General features: G+C 43.4%; 1 protein-coding gene across 3 annotated transcripts in view; it reads right to left on the bottom strand.

The window, feature by feature from the left end:
- Positions 1-11,145, bottom strand: part of SKAP1 (src kinase associated phosphoprotein 1) — a 287,749-nt gene extending 276,604 nt beyond the window's left edge. For all 3 annotated transcript variants that reach the window (XM_030296974.1, XM_030296975.1, XM_030296976.1), the window contains exon 1: positions 10,971-11,145. In XM_030296974.1, the coding sequence (XP_030152834.1) occupies positions 10,971-11,016 (46 nt within the window). In that variant the 5' untranslated portion in view covers positions 11,017-11,145. The remainder of the gene's footprint in view (positions 1-10,970) is intronic.
- Positions 11,146-18,882: the final 7,737 nt, after the last annotated feature.

The following is an 18,882-nucleotide window of genomic DNA, read 5'->3' as shown; positions in this document are numbered from 1 at the left end:
AAATTTTGCAACACCAGGCAGCAATTTATATATATGCATGGATAGACAGATTCACATGGAAAAGTATATAATACTAAAAAATCAAGTAGTCTTATTTCTATGTTGTGTAAATATTCTATAATAAAAATATATCCATGAGAACTCTCACACACTGCTGGTAGGAGTGTAAAATAAGTATAATTGCTTTGGGAAACTGGAGTTTCTAATAAAATTAAACATATACCTACCCTATGACCCAGTAATTCTACTCCTAAATATTTATCTGAAAGAAGTGAGTGCTCATGTTCACAAAGCAAGTTATGTAAGAGTGCTCACAGCAGCTGTATTCACAATAGCCCCAAACTGAACAGCTCAATGTCCATCAGCAGAAAAATGGATAAACAAAATATGGAATATGGGATACTACTCTGCATAAAGGATAAGATAAAACTGATACACAGAACAACAGGGATAAATCACAAAAATACGATGTTGAGGACAGACACAAAAGAGATCATATTGATTCATGAAGTTCCAGAACAACTACAGTAATCCATGATGATAGAGGTCAGAATAGTGGTTACCTCTGGGGAGGGCTACTAACTGGAAAGGAAACTTTTCAGGATGATGGAAATGTTTATATCTTAATCTGGGTGGCGGTCACACAGGTGTTTACGTATATTAAAGTCATCGAGTTGTAACACTTAAGATTAGTGCATTTTATGTACATAAATCATACCTTAATGAAAGAAGGAAGGGAGAAAGGGAGGGAGGGAGGAATGAATAGATGGATTGAGGGAGGAAGAGGTTCATATAAAAAGTTATCAGAAAGGAAAAATTATTTAAATTCTTTTAAATGTTTATTTCTTTTTGAGACAGAGACAGAGTGTGAGCAGGGGAGGGGCAGAGAGGGAGACACAGAATCTGAAGCAGGCTCCAGGCTCTAAGCTGTCACTACAGAGCGCAACGCAGGGCTTGAACCCACAAACCGCGAGATCATGACCTGAGCCAAAGTTGGACACTTAACCAAATGAGCTGCCCAGGAGCCCCAGAAAAATTATTTTAAAGGCAGTGTGATTTTCAGGAGGTTTATTAGACCACAGCTAAGAGATATTTTCTGCATCATCTTGAGCAAAGCAGCCAGATACATGAGGACATACTGTATGATTGAATAAGCAAAGCTGAACTTTGCTGTTAGAAATCAGAGGCGTGCTTGCTTATAGGTGTGGGTAGGTACTAAAGGACACAGAGGGTCTCTGGAAGTTTTGGTAACGTTTTTGCCTTTGTTTTGGGGATGTGTTCTTTTTGTGAAGATTCACTGAGCTGTATATTTATGATTGAGCATTTTTCTGGAAGTATATTGTACCCAATAAAAACATCACAAAATAGGGGGTACTGGGTGGCTCAGTTGGTATAGCGTCCAACTTCTGCCCAGGTCATGATCTCAACGGTTCATGAGTTCGAGCCCTGCATTGGGCTCTGTGCTGACAGATCAGAGCCTGGAGCCTGCTTCAGATTCTGTGTCTCCCTCTCCTTCTGCCCCTCCCCTGCTCACACTCTGTCTCTCTCTCTCAAAAAGATGAATAAATATTAAAAAATAGTTTTTAATAAATAAAAAACAACACAAAATAAAACAAACAAAAAGAGGTATTTTCAGTAGCTAAATACCCCAGCATTCTCCATATATTTGAGTTATAAGGTACACTACCTTAATTAATTCCAACTCAACTACGATATTGGTTTGCATAAGTAAAAATATGTGTCACAGGACACATTTTAGCAAAGCTCCTACTATGTGAATAAACACCTTATTTCCTTGTATCATACTAACATTAGAATGTCAACAATGTTAGGAGGAGACCCTAGATGAGAATTTAAGTAACCCATAAATTATTTTATCAAACCCATCAGCTTTCAGTAAAGCTTGCTCTCTGGATGTTAAGACCACTTTGTTCCTGAGCCCACATCTGTCCTATCTTCCATGTAAAAGCTGGATAGTAAAATTAAGCAGTGGAACTCAAAGACTCCAAACCTGAAAAGCCATCTGTTAGAATCATCTAACCTATAATGCAGCACTGACAAACCGGAAAAGCAAGCAATGAACTTGGAAACACAGGGGAAATAAATATGAATAAATGTAGCAGAAATTATAGGATTTCTGTAGGGTGTAATGGCTTATGACGTGAAAAAATGAGATCTATGATAGTTATGTCAATATGTTAAGATTCTCAGATGATGGTAAAACTTGAAACTTATCTTATTTTTCCAATATTTAAAGTGACTGAAAATTGTTTAAGTATTACAAGTATATAATGAGGAAAAAATGTTATTATCTTAATTGGTGGCACCAAAATTCCTCTTAGAGAGACAACTGTCACCGTTTGGGAAAGTAACTTGTTTTCTGTGTGGGTGTTGGTGGGGGGAGCCTAAAAAATTCAACAGACAGCTAAACTATCTTTTCAGTTGGCCAGGGAAATAGAGTTGTTGTTGTTGTCTTTTTCTTTTTTCTTTTTGGTTTTGTTCCAGATAGGATAAAGGGAGAAAGTGCCTATGAGAAAGCACAGGCTGAGAACTACATCAGGTGAAGGGTCAGAGGGCACTCTCTGATGACTGGGGTGGCAAAGATTTAGGAATAGGGATGCTTAATATTCAAATTGAAATAATTTGCATTACTGCTATGTAAACCCCTCATCCCTCCTCCTGTTCCCCCTAAAATTCCAGTGATGTCTTCTACAATTGCAGGGGCTTCACATGAGTAGGCTTTTGTGGAAACTGAGGAAAAGGGTCTATCTAGGCCAGGGTTTCTCAATCTTGCACTACTGACATTTGGGGTTGTATGATTCTTTGCTTGTGGGGGCTGTCCTATGCATTGTAGGAAGTTTAGCATCAGGCCTGGTCTCTACCCACTAGATTCCATAGCACCTCCCCAGTTGCAACAACAAAAAACGTGTCCATGTGTTGCCAAAAGTCCCCTGAGAAACAAAATCATCCGATTTGGGAACCAAAAGTTTACGCCTACATGACTCAGGGCAGTTAAGAGCCTGGAAGGAAAAGTACCCTGAGAATGCATGCTCCTTGAGAATTATTAGGATTTTGAGGAGACGTCTGGGCTTCCACAGGGAATAGATCATGCCTAGAGTTCAAAAGGTCGGGGCAGCCCACCCAACACCTAGGGTATACCCACAATGAAGCTCAAATATTTCTACCTATTAAAAAAATGTTTTTTTAAAAAACAAAAAGGAAGAAGAGGAAGAGTAAACCTTTCTTTTTTTTCTACTGAGAAGTAATGCAAAAGTACTATTTTACAAACACAAACACACACACACACAGCATTCTACAACAAGGTAAGGAGCCCATATTTTTCCTAAGTTAACAATGAAGCTAATATCTCTTCTTCTTCCATAAATTTTCTCATAGAATGATCACTGGACTCTAATCTAAGGAAGGATAGAAATGGAGGAGACTCGGAAAGAACCCCTACAAACTTCCCCTAATTTAGAGAGGCAAGGGTGAATCACCGACATAGGTAAAAGGCCACACCTCAGAGCTTTCCTATAAAGAGGCAAAAGCAAACAAAACAAAACAAACTAAACCAAAAAAATCAATAAGACTTTCTCTAAGAAAATAATTTTTTTAAATTTACCAAATATTTATATGATGTTTAGTCCACGCCAGACACTATTGTAAGTTCTTTTCAAATATTCATTCCTTTGTTCCCCATGTAAATTCTATGAGATAGGTACTATTATGATTCCCATTTTACAGATGAGCAAACTGAGACCCAAAGTCAACCAGGTAGTAAGAAAGTGGCAGAGTCAGGATTTGAATTTAGGCAAACTAAACACACACACACACACACACACACACACACACACACAGACAAAACCATACAGGACCTGTGAGAAAACACTCAAATTCAAAGAGAAAAGATCATCTTGAAAAACTAGAAAAAAATGCCTTCCTCTGAAGTAGATTTATTATTTAAAAAAAAAATTGTAATGTGTCTTTATTTTTGAGAGATATAGAGAGACAGAGCATGATCAGAGAAGGGGCAGAGAGAGAGGGAGACACAGAATCAGAAGCAGGCTCCAGGCTCTGAGCTGTCAGCACAGAGCCTGACATGGTGTTCAAACTCATAGACTGTGAGATCATGACTTGAGCCAAAGTTGGATGCTTAACTGACTGAGTCACCCAGGGGCCCCAAGTAGATTTATTATTAAAGAACAGATGTATAGAAAATTTCTAATTTGTATTCTCAAAAACATACAAAAACTCAGATCTATAAGCCAGAGCTTTGCAGATGTAATGACAAGGAAACAATGAGTTATAAGGAAAAAATACATGGAATTTTTTTTTTAATTGAATGCTGAATTTAAAATCATGATGAAGTCAGTGACAGATAGAACAATAAAAAAGGTGAATTGGAGACAGTAGTTTAAGGTTTAATATATCTTAAAGTATACTCCAATGTGACAAAATAAAGCAAATGGAGCAGAAGTAGTGATAATAGAAAACTTCCCCAAGTTAAAGACCTGAGTCTACAGGTCAAAATGGTTCATTACAAACTGAGAAAAGTTATTTTAAAAATCTAAAACTTTGACACTATCTAGTGACATTTCTGAGAGCAAAGAAAAACATCCTATAAACATCTAGGCAGAGGGTGGGAGAAATGGGCTACAAAAGAAATACATCAGGCTGGCATCAGACTTCTCCTCCACAAAACTGAAGGCCAGAAGATAATGGGATACTTCTAGAGAGTGAATTAGTAGGAAGGGGAAGAAATGGGCAGAGTGCAAGTCTAGAACTTTCTGTACACACGTAAGTTTCAAATTTTTTTTAATTTTTTTTTTAATGTTTATTTATTTTTGAAGAAGAGAGACAGAATGCAAGCGAAGGAGGGGCAGAGACCGAGGGAGACACAGAATTCGAGGCAGGCTCCAGGCTCTGAGCTGTCAGCATAGAGCCTGACGCAGGGCTCCAACTCACAAACCACGAGATCATGACCTGAGCCGAAGTCGGATGCTTAACCGACTGAGCCACCCAGGCGCCCCTACACACCTAAGTTTATATGAAACTAGATAGACACATTCTTGGACATGCAGGGGATAAGGAAGTGTAGTATCAAAGAACCCTTCCTGAGGGGTGCCTGGGTGGCTCAGTCGGCTCAGTCTGACCTCGGCTCAGATTGTGATCTCGCTGCTCACGGGTCCAAGCCCCACATCGGGCTCTGTGCTGACAGCTCAGAGCCTGGAGCCTACCTCAAATTCTGTGTCTCCCTCTGTCTCTTCCCCTCCCTCGCTTGCATTCTGTCTCTCTTCTTCTTCAAAAAAAATAAACATTAAAAAAAGATTTTTTTTAAAGGAACCCTTCTTGAGAAATTCACCCAGTATTATATTCTAGATCATCATCTACTAGGGCCTTATGCACTGTCCAATCCAGTAGCCAGCATGGCTACTGAGCAGCTGAAATGTAGCTAGCGCAATTGAGGAACCGAAATTTTTAATTTAATTTAAACGTAAATAGCCACCTATGGCTAGTGGCCACCATATTAGCCCAGTCTAAATATCTAAGAGAGATAAAATTAAAAGTTCAAGAATGAAAAAACCATGGTACAAAAAGTAAGCAATGAGCAAATCAAAGGGAAAAAAACAGTATTATATCTATGGTTTAAAAATATTATGCAAATGTCAGAAAATAATTATTGTAATATACATAATAAAATATTAACAATTCTAAGTCTAAAATCTCAGATTATATCAGGAATTTCACATTTCACCTGAGAGGAAAGAGCCAAAAGAAAAGATTCATTCTTAGTGTTGCTAAATCAAAGGGATATGGTGCTTTTTTTTAAGCCATAAGAGAAAAAATATCAGTGGAATAACACCTGAATATATAACTTCTAGATCACTGGCAAGAAAAAAATAATTTTAATGATCTGAGAAAATTCTCAAGAGACCTTAGGAATTGAAAGACTGTAAGTGGAAAGATCACTATATAAAACTATCCACACACTATGTCCCAACTTTTAAAGTACGTACATACAATAAAAGCTGACAGAAATACATGGAACTTTAACAATTGTTGACCATGGGGGACTGTGTATCATTGTGTGTGTTCTAAATTTTCTACAATGAGCATTATTACCTTTATAATCAGAGAAAATTTTAACATGGAAAAAGAAGAATGGTTAGATCTCACCTGCCGGTAGTCTCTCCTATCTAGAAGACAACCCGGTATCAGAAATTAAGCAAAAAAGACTCTTGAGCAGCCAAATGCATGTCACAAAGTCTACACCTAAAGATTTGGGTACTGTGTTCATCTAAAGAGCCCTTCATACCTTCTTTTACACATCTCAATCCCAACAAGCTTGATTCCCTCATATTCCAGTAGCAGTATGGCTCCAGAACCACTGAGAGCAATGTAAAGTGATAGACCCGACCTTGCAGTAGGAAAAAAGTGACAAAAATAAAAATAGAAAACAGATGTTGACCTTCACAAGGCAGTCCGGGGGCAACTGGGACAAAAACAGCTCTAAACAACTCAATATGTTTCCACAAAGTTTGATAACCTATATTCACTGTAACAACTCTTGAGTTACAGATTGGCTAGTTGAGGAAGTGAGAAAGTGAGGAAGTGAGAAAAATTCCAAATACATTTTAGAAAAAGATTAATCACAAATTTTATGATAAAAAGTTAGAGTGCTTCATTAAAGAGAATCAAACTATCAAGAGTAACTCACTCTTACCAGTTCCACAGAGTTGGAATTTTACTGTACTGAAAAGAATTTTAGGGTTGGTTGCATCGACCAAAACAAATCTGGAGAACAATCTAGAAGGAAATGATTAATTACTATTTCTTTCCAAGGAAGTTTAAAAATTAGTAACCATAGGCATATCAGAATTAGTGTTCACACAGCAGTTGCTACTAAATGCAGCTGGGATGTGGATGTTGTTTTGGCTTTACTCCACATTCCCAGCAGGATCTAGGTACCTTGTAGGTAGTTGGCACCTATTAGCTCTTAGGGTAAAATCAGTAGGTCCCATTCCATCACACACGGCACATTTTGAACTGAAGAAATAAATATATATTCAACCTCCTTCATACTTGCCTCTTGTGCTTCTTACTTCAAAAGCAGGGATAGAAAGACAAGGAAGAAACTGATTATGTTTATATCTATGGAGCAAAGATTATGCAAACTGCCAGCACACCATTGTTTTTGCTTTCAGTATGGTTATCACAAAACAAAAACAAAAAGATAGCTTCTACATCTCAAGCCTGATTATTTGAAAACTGACCTGAATATTTCCTCCTCTTTCAATAAGGCAGTAAACAAACACTTTTCATTTTACTTATCTGTAAGGTACTTATTTGCTGATATGGACTAGTTACAATTTCTATAAGAGAGCTTGACAGAGTCTGAGGAGGCTATTTCCTGAGTTACTCTAAAAGTACTCTCGCTGCTTTAACATTTGCCAAAACTCCAAGAAAGCATTAAAAAAAAAAAAAAATCCCCACCCTCCACACACCCCCAGAGCTAACAAGAGAAAAACATAATCATAACCTCAGTTAATGGTCCTTTAGCACTCTGACCACTCTGACATCTGCAAGCTTCTTTTTGTCTTTTGTTTGTCCCTTTTTCTTTTAAAGAACACTACTGGGGCGCCTGGGTGGCTCAGTCGGTTGAGCTTCCACCTTTGGCTCAGGTCATGATCTCATGGTTCATGAGTTTGAGCCCCGCATCGGGCTCTGTGCTGACAGCTCGGAGCCTGGAGCCTGCTTCGGATTCTGTGTCTCCCTCTCTCTCTGACCCTCCCCCGTTCATGCTCTGTCTGTCTCTGTCTCAAAAATAAATAAACATTAAAAAAAAAATTAAAGAACGCTACTGATTGTTTATCTGATTAACAAAAGTTAATACATGGTCATTGTCACAATTCCAACAACATGAAGGTGTATGAAATAAAAGTAATGATCTCTGTCTCCCCCACCTTCTTATTCCCCTCCCAAAGAAACCAATGCTAACAGCTAGGTATATATTCTTACTTCTTCCTAGGCTTACAAAATAGTACATAATATATGGGAGGGAGGGCATGGTTCACTTTTTTGTTCTCAAACAAAAACAGATCATATATGTTATTGTGCGCCTTGCTTTTAGTCTTAAACCTATGGACATTTTCCAAGCCAATATATACAGATACAGTACATTCTTTTTAATGGCTGCAAAATATTCCATAAGATGGATAATTCATTCATACCATCGCCCCACCTTTCCCAACTCATGGACATTCGAGATGGATCCTTGTACGCATACCTCCTGTCCTTTAATTTCAGTAATACAGATTCCCAGAAGTTGAGTTTTTGGGTCAAATGAAACATTTCCAAATGTTTAAAATTTTATCCTTAAACAAAATTAATTGTAGACCTTCAGCATTTCTGTTCCCTTCTTCCTTATGCAAAATTTTGGCATAAACCTTTCATAATGCTTTGCATATTTTATTTTTAAAAGCACACACATTATGTCAAAAATGCCCCTGTCATTTATGCTCGTGTAGTTATAAATAAATAAATGCTTAAGTTATGGCTGTGATGGCCAGCATTAAATCACCGTGCAAATGCTTATGCCTTGGTTTATGAAAGTAGTAATTCATTGTGGAAACCCCACCACCACAGCCATGTGGCAGCACTAAAGTGGCAGCTCTCTCACCCTGTGACTCTCTCCACTGAGTGACAATATAGAGATCAGGACCTACATATTTTCTAATTGTCAACAGTTAACCTTAAAAAGTGTGTGTGGGAGGGGCCAGAGAAGGGGGGAGACAAGTACACAGTAACAGACGATAAACTGATAGCCATTATGGGTTTCTAATATCCACAAATTATTTGTAGTACAATGAATAATTCTACTGGTCTACACCAGAGACTGTATTCCATAAAAAACAAAATCTAAAAAAAAGTAAAAAAAATATTTAAAAAAATCTATAACCAATATGTTGCTATGATTACATGAACCTTTCAAAAACATAGTCTTCAAACATTTTTCAATAGAATTATTGGTTGGTTGGAATCCCACTTTTATCTTTTTTCCCCTCTAGTTCGGATTCAGATTCCAATTGCAAACTTAAAAAAAAAAAGGCCTTAAAGAAATACATTAACCAACGAAGCTCCTTAAAATTTAATCTCAGACTCCTCTGTATATTCTAAAGATGCAAGCACCAACAGACATTGTTAAGACACAGCAAGTTTGATACAGAAGTATGTGACATGCAATTAATCTCCATTCATACCCTGCTCTACTTGTCAGCAAACAAAGGTTCTGCTTTAGAAGGAGATCTGAAGACTTCAATTAAAAACAGTCAGCTAACAAGAAAATAATCTAAGCTAAAGGAAGGTGGCAGGTGCAGAAATGAGTTGTTTACCAAAGTGTCAGTTTTGAACAATAAAGAACTGCACATCAAAAATGTTGAAGGAGTGGATTTCACTGCAAGCCTCTGAAAATAAAAAGGAATTTTCTACTAAGATGCACACAGAACGGAAGTATAGTTTAATGAGCTTGTAAAATAGGTTTTCTCTCATCAAATGACAGATACCAATAAAAAGAATCACTTTATATTTTTTAATGCAAGGGCAGAATTAAACTTTTCGCCACAGTTCCTTGTCTCCCAGGAACCACACTCACAGCCTCTTTATACTTAACATCGAATATTCAACCAACAACAGAGGGAAAGGCTGGATTGCTTCTTCTCAGACACCCAGATGATGCTATTTTAGCCTATAAATACTTTTTTACTCTGAAAGTTTAGATTTACTCAGGTCATAAGTAAAGTGGATTTTGGAAGCTTCACCTTAAAAGAAATACCTAGTTGACAGCTTTTACATAGAAGCAATCCAGACTGGAAACAGTGCTACAAACAGAGACCAAAAGGACTGCCAAATATTTGATTAGGAGGCATTTATACCAAGATAACAAGGTAATGGAGATATAAAACCAATTAAATTGAGAGAAACTGGAAAAAAAAAAATACTCCTTGCCAAAAGTCTGACCTGCCCAAAGCAGGCCATCTGTTAAATATGTGTCAAAAATGTCACTCGGATGCCAAAAGGCTTAATTCCGAGTAGTTTCCTCCTGGGGCCCTTATGCAAGCACAGATTCCAGGCCTCTGTCCTTCCAGGAAGGTCAGTTACAGGGAAGCAAGTTTCTTGCACGAGAAAAAGTGTGAATGGAGCAGGTGATATTTCGAGTGTTAAGAAGACATCCTTCTTAGATGTGTCGAGTGTTGCTGAGTATGACCTTAACTCTTAAAAGGACTGCTTAGGAACGATAGTTTGAAGGTACACACCCTAGGATGGGGCATTTCTAGAAAAGTCAGAAATGTAATACTGCGTGTCAGCCTGCCCTGGGTGGGCAGCAAGACCTCCCCCGCCCCCACCCCGCCCCACAAGTCTGCAGGCTGGCAGAGGGAAGGCACGGGCTTTGGGCGCCAGCAAAACTCCCATTAACCCCCAGGCCTTGGCCGACAGCATCCCACGAGCCCGTCGCACCCCCCTGAGAGCCTCGGGGGAGCTCTGAGCAGGAGGGTGAGGGACTTCGGGGCTGGGGAGGGAGGAAGAAGGCAAAGCCCCACAGGCGCGGTGGTGGGGGGCTGTCCCCAGGAGACGGGAACGTGAGGAGCGCCCCTGAGGACCTGGCTGGAAGGTGGTTCGGAAGCCTGGGAGGTTACGTGGAGGAGTGGAGACGCCTCGAGGAAAAAGAAAATGTGGAACTGAGCGGGGCGAATGGGACCCTGAGCGGGCAGAATGAAATGTGGCTCTGCAGAGTGAGGGTTCTAGAAGCCCTGAGGCTCTAGAAGGTGGAGGGTGATGGAGCTGCAAAGAGAGGCCGGCCTTGGGAAGCCTCTGGCGTCCCGGGTGGGGGCCTCTAGCTCCGCACCAGAGGGACTCCCCCGGGAGGAGGGGGGGACGGCGGGAGGGGGCCTGGGGCTGGGCCAGGGCGTTACCTTCCATGAGCCAACGGATCTCCTCGGGGAGGGCGACGGCCTGCATTTGGCCGGGCGGTGAGGAGGCCGGAGTGTGAGGCGGGAGAGGGGCCGTGAAGGCCTGGTGCCAAGGCGGGCGGGCTGGCGGGCGGCGGTCGCCCGGCGGAGGCACCTGTACCTCTGTCTCTGCCGCCGCCTCCCGGCCTGGCCGCAGGGCGGGGCCGCGGGCCCGGGGCGCGCTCAGGAAGTGGCGCGCGCGGCGGGCGGGGGGCGCGCCCCGGGCGGTGGGGGCGGGGGGGGGGGCGGACACCTGTGCGTGGGTGCACGCGCCACTCCCGGGGCGCCCTCAGGTGGAAGACCTGGGGGCGGGGGGGCCGCCGCACAGGCAAAGCCCCACCAGCACAAAGACTCAACCCAAAGGAACCTGGTCCCCTGGGAGACTTTCTATCCTCAGCCTGGACAGTTGACCTCAAGGGACAGGCTTAAAATCCACGGTGGTGCCCGAAACGGGGCGCGGAGAGGCAGAATCCCAGGAGAGCCGTCCTCTCCCAGCCCAGCAGCAGCAAGCAATTCCCGATCCAGCTCGCACATACACGCCCAGGAAACCAGGGCAGAACGTTCACTATCTCAGGCAAACCGGATGTCTAAAGGGAATGGCCGTAGGTCCCAATAAATAATGCAAAGCCACCAACATTTAGGAGAAGCAGAAGCAGGGCTGCAGCAGATACAGGGAGCCCTGTGTCCCTTCCTCCCTGAGGCTAAAAGGATGTGAGGAAGGGGAGGGGCAATCTGGAGAGAAGGGTGAGGGAGAGGGGAACCAAGCCTTTTCCCTCTAAGGGAGGGGGGGAGTGAAAGACCACAGAAAACGTGTTCTCCTCCCCTCATCCGAAGTACAGTGGGGGTCAGTGTCCTGGTTGTGACACGGTACTGTAATATTGCAAGATGTTACCATTGAGGGAAACAGGGTAAGGGGTAGACAGGATCACTCTATCATCTCTTTGAACTTTTGTGAGTCTCAGCGATCGCAGAATAGTTTTGTGGGGGTTTTAAAGCACAATACCCCCCAAACCAAGAGCACACTGTATACACTGTATGTTAGCTAACTTGACGATAAATTACATATTTAAAAAATAAAGTACGATAAACCCAGTGCCATGAAGGTAGACAGTGTCATGAGCGGTAAAAGGAGGAAGACTAATATATTAAAAAAAAAGAGGGAAGTGTGGGTGCATGTGTGTTTAATGGTGCATGTGGCATTCGAGATGGGCTCTGAACATACCTGACTTTGAAGGGGCAGGAGGGCTTTCCAGGTGGAAAGACCAGAGTAAACAAAGACGGAAAAACCTTTTCTTTGAGGAACAGCTAATACCCTTTTTACCGGACACTGTAGGGAAATTGTGGTTGTCGAGAAAACTTTTATTGTGAAGGGACTTGAAAGTCAGAATGAGGATTTTGAACTCAGCTGAGTGTGCACTTGGGAGCATTGACAATTCTGAGCTGGCGAGCAACCTACCTGTGTAGTGTGTGATCTTACACATCTCACTTTACCTCTACCGTTTTCCTTCTTTCTAAAACATGAAGTCTCTAGTCTCAGACTCTGCCCACAGAACGTGTGGGGAGGATTGGGAGCAGTAAGGGAGAGGACACAGGGAAGATGGGTGAAGTGGTTTTGACAGCCTCAGGGGAAATAATGACGGAATTGTGAATAGGGGGGACGGGAGCCACAAGGAGAAACTGTCCAGAAGGATGTGGGGTAGCACTGCCTGGCATAGTTTCCCAAGGTTGGGGGCTTGATCCTTTAAGGAGTGCAGTGGCTTCGAGCATCTTTACGCGTCCACATCCGGCAATCTGAAGAGGAATGGTTTGGGGATCACATGACCCCACCCACAAGTTGCAGCAAACTGGACTGGGGTTGGGGGACACGGGCTGGGAAGTCTCTGGGGACTCTAGCTCCCGCTGCTCTTCCTTTCTCGCTCTGGAAAAGTTAACCACAAGCAGGCCGCCTCCTCCAGGCTCTGGAGCAAATACCAGGTCCCTGTCGGGCATTTTTATCATACTGCTCCTTCTATAAAATTGTAGGTTGCTCTGGAATCATTTTTTGGGTACTTATGACGTGTTAAAAGGCAAGGGAGGATATATGGGAACTCTCAGTAGTATCACCATAATTTTTCTCTAAATCTGAAACCGTTCTAAAAAAAAAAAAAAAAAAGGCAAGGGAAAACAAAGTCCCTCCTGTATGTAACCCCAGCACTTTGCCTTGCCTTCCCTCTCAGCAGTGGGAGGAAATCTGACAACCTTTCCCACTTCTTCAAGGATATTTGTAAATGCTAATATAGGCTACAAGCTAATGAGTCATTTGGGGAAGAGCAATGAACCCAGGTAATCTTACGACCTCCCAGGCCTTCACTGCCTGGCTTACTTCTACCAAAGGAGGCAGCAGAAACTCGAGGCATAGGTATTCTACATCCATTCTGGGTCTTAGAGAGACAGGGGGAGAGGGAGGTGCAGAGTTGGGTAGGGTGCGGTGGGTGACTGGCAGATTGCAATACGGCATTGTCATGTTGCATCAAGGTTCCTCGTTGCAGACAGAAACCTGCCTCCACACATGAGCGCGGCCCCTCCTTAATCATCTGAGGACCCTGGTTCAGCAGTCAGCCTCACTCCTAATGACATTCTGTTAATGGACAAATTCCTTTGAAGCCTTGTCCTTCTTTGAAATCCAATTTCGCAAGAAGCCAGATCTGATTGGGGGTAGCCATGGAAACCACACCGAGGAGTCTTTGAGAAGGTGGAGAGAGGCAAGGCAAAACGTGATAGTCAAGAGTCCTTTACTGCTCGGTCGGAAATATCAAGGGATCTGGAGAGGTTGGCAAGCCGGCGAGTCCCTGCCCGGGGCCTGTTCTGTGTGGCTGGGTACCATGTGGCTGTCCTGGAAGTAAGCAGCCAGCTGTCTCCTCACACAGGCAGGGGGATGGAGCAGAATACACAAACCCCAGATCTGTCGGCCTCCCTCTTCTTCCCCTCCCCCAGCCCCAATTCCAGCAAGATCTTAGCATCCCCTTCGAAAGCTGCCTGCCCCTTAAAGGGCAAACAACAAAAGAATGACAAGGTCAAAATACAAGGCCCCCAACAGATAAGAGGTCCTTGGAGCAGAGGCCACGAAATTAATCTGAAATTCCTTGTAATTAGATAAGATAAGGCTATCTAAAGAGATGCATAGCAGCCAGGAATGGACTCCAGCCGCACAACATGCAGAGAATATACCTCCTGGTCCACTGGGGCCCCTCACACGCTGTCAGCAGACAGAAGACACACAAAACAGGGCCCATGCCAGCCTCTGGGCTGCTCGGAGATGCCGTCTACATGTTCTCATGCCAGGTGGGCACTCACTAAATATGCATCCATGGGGTGTCCAGGGGACTCAATCAGGAAGAAACAAAAGCATCTGGCACCCAGAATGGCATGGGGTGGGACTACAAGCAAAGCAGGAGCCGGCTGGCATCGCGCCACCCTGGCTAAAATGGGTCTGGAGAGGAGGCTGGGGAGGGCAGGCTTTTGGACTTTATTCCGAGCTGGTTATTGATCCCTGGATGCTGGGTCACGACACACGGCCGAGCTGACGTCTGCCCTGTGGATGCGCGGCTGCCGCATCTCAGCCCCTCGGTCCCAACCCCATCAACCGGGTTTATTGACTCTTTTATTGACGATGCTGGGGCCTAATGAGGACAAGAGCTGCACACTTCATTAAGGGCTGTGGAAGGAGAGATGATGCATCCTGCCCAGTGCCAAGAAGCAGTCTCACCACGTGCTTTGCAAGGCCCCGGACACCCAGCCTCCTGCCACCCCTAAGGAGCCAGACACGAGGTGTTCACTTGGGCTCATCACTTCAGCGGCCTTAAAATGCAAAGTGTCTACCACTTGCCAGAAGCCATGCTCTTAGTAATTAGCTAACCTCGTGACTTAGGAAGGACCTACGCCCACACTCACCCAAAAGCACTTTGATGGTCTCCCTTGCCAGTTCACACTCCTAGATTCTCTGCACCCACACATACGATAAATAAGCAGATTCTCGTGTCATATCAGGGAACATTCTCAAAGCGGTTCTCAATGATGTGCAGGCTCAGAACAGAACACGGGACTATTAAAACTCAAAGGATCTTCAAGTGATCAAATTCAAGATGAGGAACAGACCCAGTGCTCTGCCATGGCCACTCAGCTCACTAGGGGCTGCGCTGGCATTAGAATCCTGGTTCTTTAGCACTGATCCAAAGCTCTTGTAGACTGAACTCCTGAGGTGAATAATTACAGCCAGGGATCACAGACACACTTGTCTGGGAAGCCATGGTTGTTGGGCTCCCTCCATCTAAATAGTAACAGTTCTTTCTTTGTTCTTTATCTTATCTTTCTATCACTCCCCCCTCTTATTATTTTTTTGCCCTATTCCCCAGTCCCCCCCCCCCTTTTTTTTGGTGTCTTCTTGGCCTATCCCTTAGACCATATTAGACATCCCCCGTGGGCACTGCTGAGCCCAGCAGAAACCCTAAAGACCAAAGAGGTTGCTGACTCTGACATTCTCTGTCTTTGATTGGCTCTCTTGGGAATCCAAAGTGGAGGGGGGGCACAGAGAATGTGTCAGCTGTAGCCAGATGAGGCTGTGTACTCTCTGAGTGAGATGTACAGGCAATCTACGGGGTTAGTCTGCATGGGAGGCAGGTGGGGTTCACAGACATGATAACTTTGGGAAATTATACAGAAGGAGTAACCATTTCTTTGGGGGTGATTAAGGAGATTGAAGGTAAATAGCAGAGGGATAGCAATTTTTTGAATTTTTTTAATGTTTATTATTTTTGAGACAGAGACAGAGCATGAACAGGGGAGGGGCAGAGAGAGAGAGGGAGACACAGAATCTGAACAGGCTCCAGGCTCCGAGCTGTCAGCACAGAGCCTGACGTGGGGCTCGAACCCACGAACCATGAGATCATGACCTGAGCGGAAGTCAGACGCCCACCTGACTGAGCCACCCGGTGCCCCGCAGAGGGATAGCAATTTTTTAAAGTTGAACAGGCTTTCTTTGGTTTCCTTTCATCTGTTATTTCAAAGGGTGAAAGTTTAAACCCTCTAAGCCCCTTCCTTTATTTCTGCTCTTTCTTCTCCCTCACTTTATTACAGATCTTAGAATTCAAGATAGAGGTAGGGAGAATCAAGGTGAGAGAAGAGGCGGTTGTTTAGAATCTGATAGAAGGCTCTGGCCTGCGTGGCACATATGCACACATGCTTTGGAAGAATAACTCACATGAAGAGGAGCTGATGTAATCTGACCAGAATCGCCTGTATTCACAATTACCAACAGAAGCACTACCTGGAGTCAGAGATAATGCCAGCAAGGGCTGATTATTCAGTGTAAGAAAGTGGGGTAAAAACACCTTTCCCTAATGGACATCCTATATGCAATGACCTTCAGATCCCCAAATATGTTTTTTCCTTGCTCTCAGAATTGCGTCAGTGACAATTTTGGTTTTTTTCCTTTCTAAATGTCTGTTCCCAAACATCCTTGGGCTTCCCTCCTGGCAGCATTTTCTGATCACGTAAACCACACTCTCCTTCATATATAAGACCACACTCTTAGTTTTACTGCAAAACAAAACAAAACAAAACAAAACAAAACAAAACAAAACAAAATGAACAAAATCGTTCCTTCAACCCTGCTCCTTTCTCTAAATCTCATCTTTTCTTTTCCTTTCTTTCCCCTGTCGGAGCTCACGTCCTGTCTCCTCGCCTGCCCATCTTTCCGCCATTGAATCCATGCTGAGCTTGGAGCCCGAGGCAGGACTTGATTCCATGACCCTGGGATCTGCCCTGAGTCAGATGCTCAACTCACTGAACCACCTCGGCTTCCCTCTTCCTGTTCTTCTTAACTAATGTTATTCTGCCTCCTTTCCTGCCAACTCTCTTCATTTCACCTCCGGTCACAGGTATTCACCAGAGGTTTGCATCTGCCTTTCTCCTCTCCTCCTTCCCCTTGGATTTCTCCTTGCTCTCCGAGTCCCCCTTGGTTTCATTCTCCCACTGCTTTAACTTTCTCCTTCATGCACATTACTTCTCTAATTTATACTGCTGTCCCACATTTCCACCTGGATATCTGAACAGTTCCACGAGTGTGTCATTTCCTCTCTCCTTAATCCTTGTAATGGCAACAAAGCTCAGTTAAAAAGCTTATGAATCAAAGGACCCGTATCCCAGTTCTGGCTCAGCCACCTACCAGCTCTAAGACTCTGGGCAAAGCTCTATGATCCTCAGCTTCCTCATCTATAAATTGGAGATCATAATCCCTACCTTGCAGGGTAATTGTGAAGCTTAAATAGGATGGCATATGCATGTAACATATGGTATATGCTCAATAAATTGTAACAGTTATAAAGGAATGGCTGTTCTCCAGTAACCTAAGCGTAAAACGTGGGACCTTTCTTCGTCCTCATTTCAAACATCTGCCAAGCCTGCCAGTCTTACCTTCTCACCAATGGCTTTTGAATTCTTACCCTCCTTTGCATCCTGAGCGTCACCACGCTGTGTTGGGTTCTTACAATCTTTGTTGAGAAGGGATATCGAAATGGCTTCCAATCTAGCCTCTGGCATCCAATCTCTGCCCCCATCACCCAAGTTCCAGAATGCACATCCCAAAGCACGATCCTGACCCCAGCAAAGAGCAGATAGGGTATAGTGGCCCTACAGTTGGACAGTCCTGTGTTCAAGTCCACTGCTTGCCTACTATGAGCCTGGGCAAACTACTTATCCTCTCCATGCCTCAATTTCCTCATCTGCAAAATGACACTATTGAAAGTATTTTCTAACTTGCCTTCAGAGAGATGGAAAGAGTGGTCTTCACTTCCTTAGCATGAGGCTCTAACAAATTGGGATAATCTGCCTGTAGATTCTCCTTGCCCACCTCCACAAAGATTTCCTCCCTGACCTATCTGTTCTGGAATACTTGCTGTGTTCTCCAAACCACATGGGGAAAACACTCATCTGGAAGGCACGAGATATTAACTCCTCTTTTCACTCATTGTGGCAGAAACCAAGTTTCCACTATAAACACCAACCCCAGAAAGAGCCAATCAGAAGGCAGATTATGTCCCCCGGGTAGAGTCCTTACGTCTTTACTCTGGAGGACTGCCAGCTGGGCTAAACTCTGCAGAAAGGGCTGGGGCGGGGAGGGGGGGCAGGTGACAGGGAGGGGTGATGGACCAGGGATGAAGAAAACAAGAAAGAAAAAAGTGAATGAGAAACTGGATGAAAACAATGAAGAGATGAAGAAAGAGAAAGAAAACATAAGGAGAAAATAAAGAGATTTCCATGCTTGGGAGGATTAGAAACTAAATCAAACAGATTCACTCCATTTCCTGAAGTTGTAATTTCAGGATATGCCATGTTCCACCCCCAAGGACACAGAGAAGCTTCGGGGAGTGGCTGTAAATTCCTAGAGAAAGGTGCATTTTGTGAAGACTCAAGCCATTATTATCTGCTGCTGCGCTTTTTAGCATATGCACTCCCAACACAATGACATGTCTTATTGAGTAATACGTGATATTCCACATCATGTGACTATTGATGCAGAATTTCCCTTTTCAGAGCTCAATATTCCAATCAAAGCCTGTTGCATCACATCATTGAGGCCATCCACTTAATGACAAGTCGTAAGATGCATATTGCAGAATATTCACGTTCATTTTATGCTCACAGTGCTTAAAATCTCCTCTAAACAGCCTCTGCTCCCGGCCTATTAAGGTGCCTGTGTTATCTACACTCCATTCAATGGTGTGGAAATAATTGTCTTGAGACTAAAGAAAAAAAATTGATGGTCACAAGCCGAGTCAGCACTTGTGTTCCTTTCTTACTCTGTTGAATCAGGTGTTATTTACCTCTTCCAACACCTGGG

This window comes from Lynx canadensis, chromosome E1 (assembly GCF_007474595.2).
Source record: "Lynx canadensis isolate LIC74 chromosome E1, mLynCan4.pri.v2, whole genome shotgun sequence".
In the NCBI taxonomy this organism is placed as follows: Eukaryota; Metazoa; Chordata; class Mammalia; order Carnivora; family Felidae; genus Lynx; species Lynx canadensis.
This window is presented reverse-complemented; position numbering and strand designations above follow the sequence as displayed.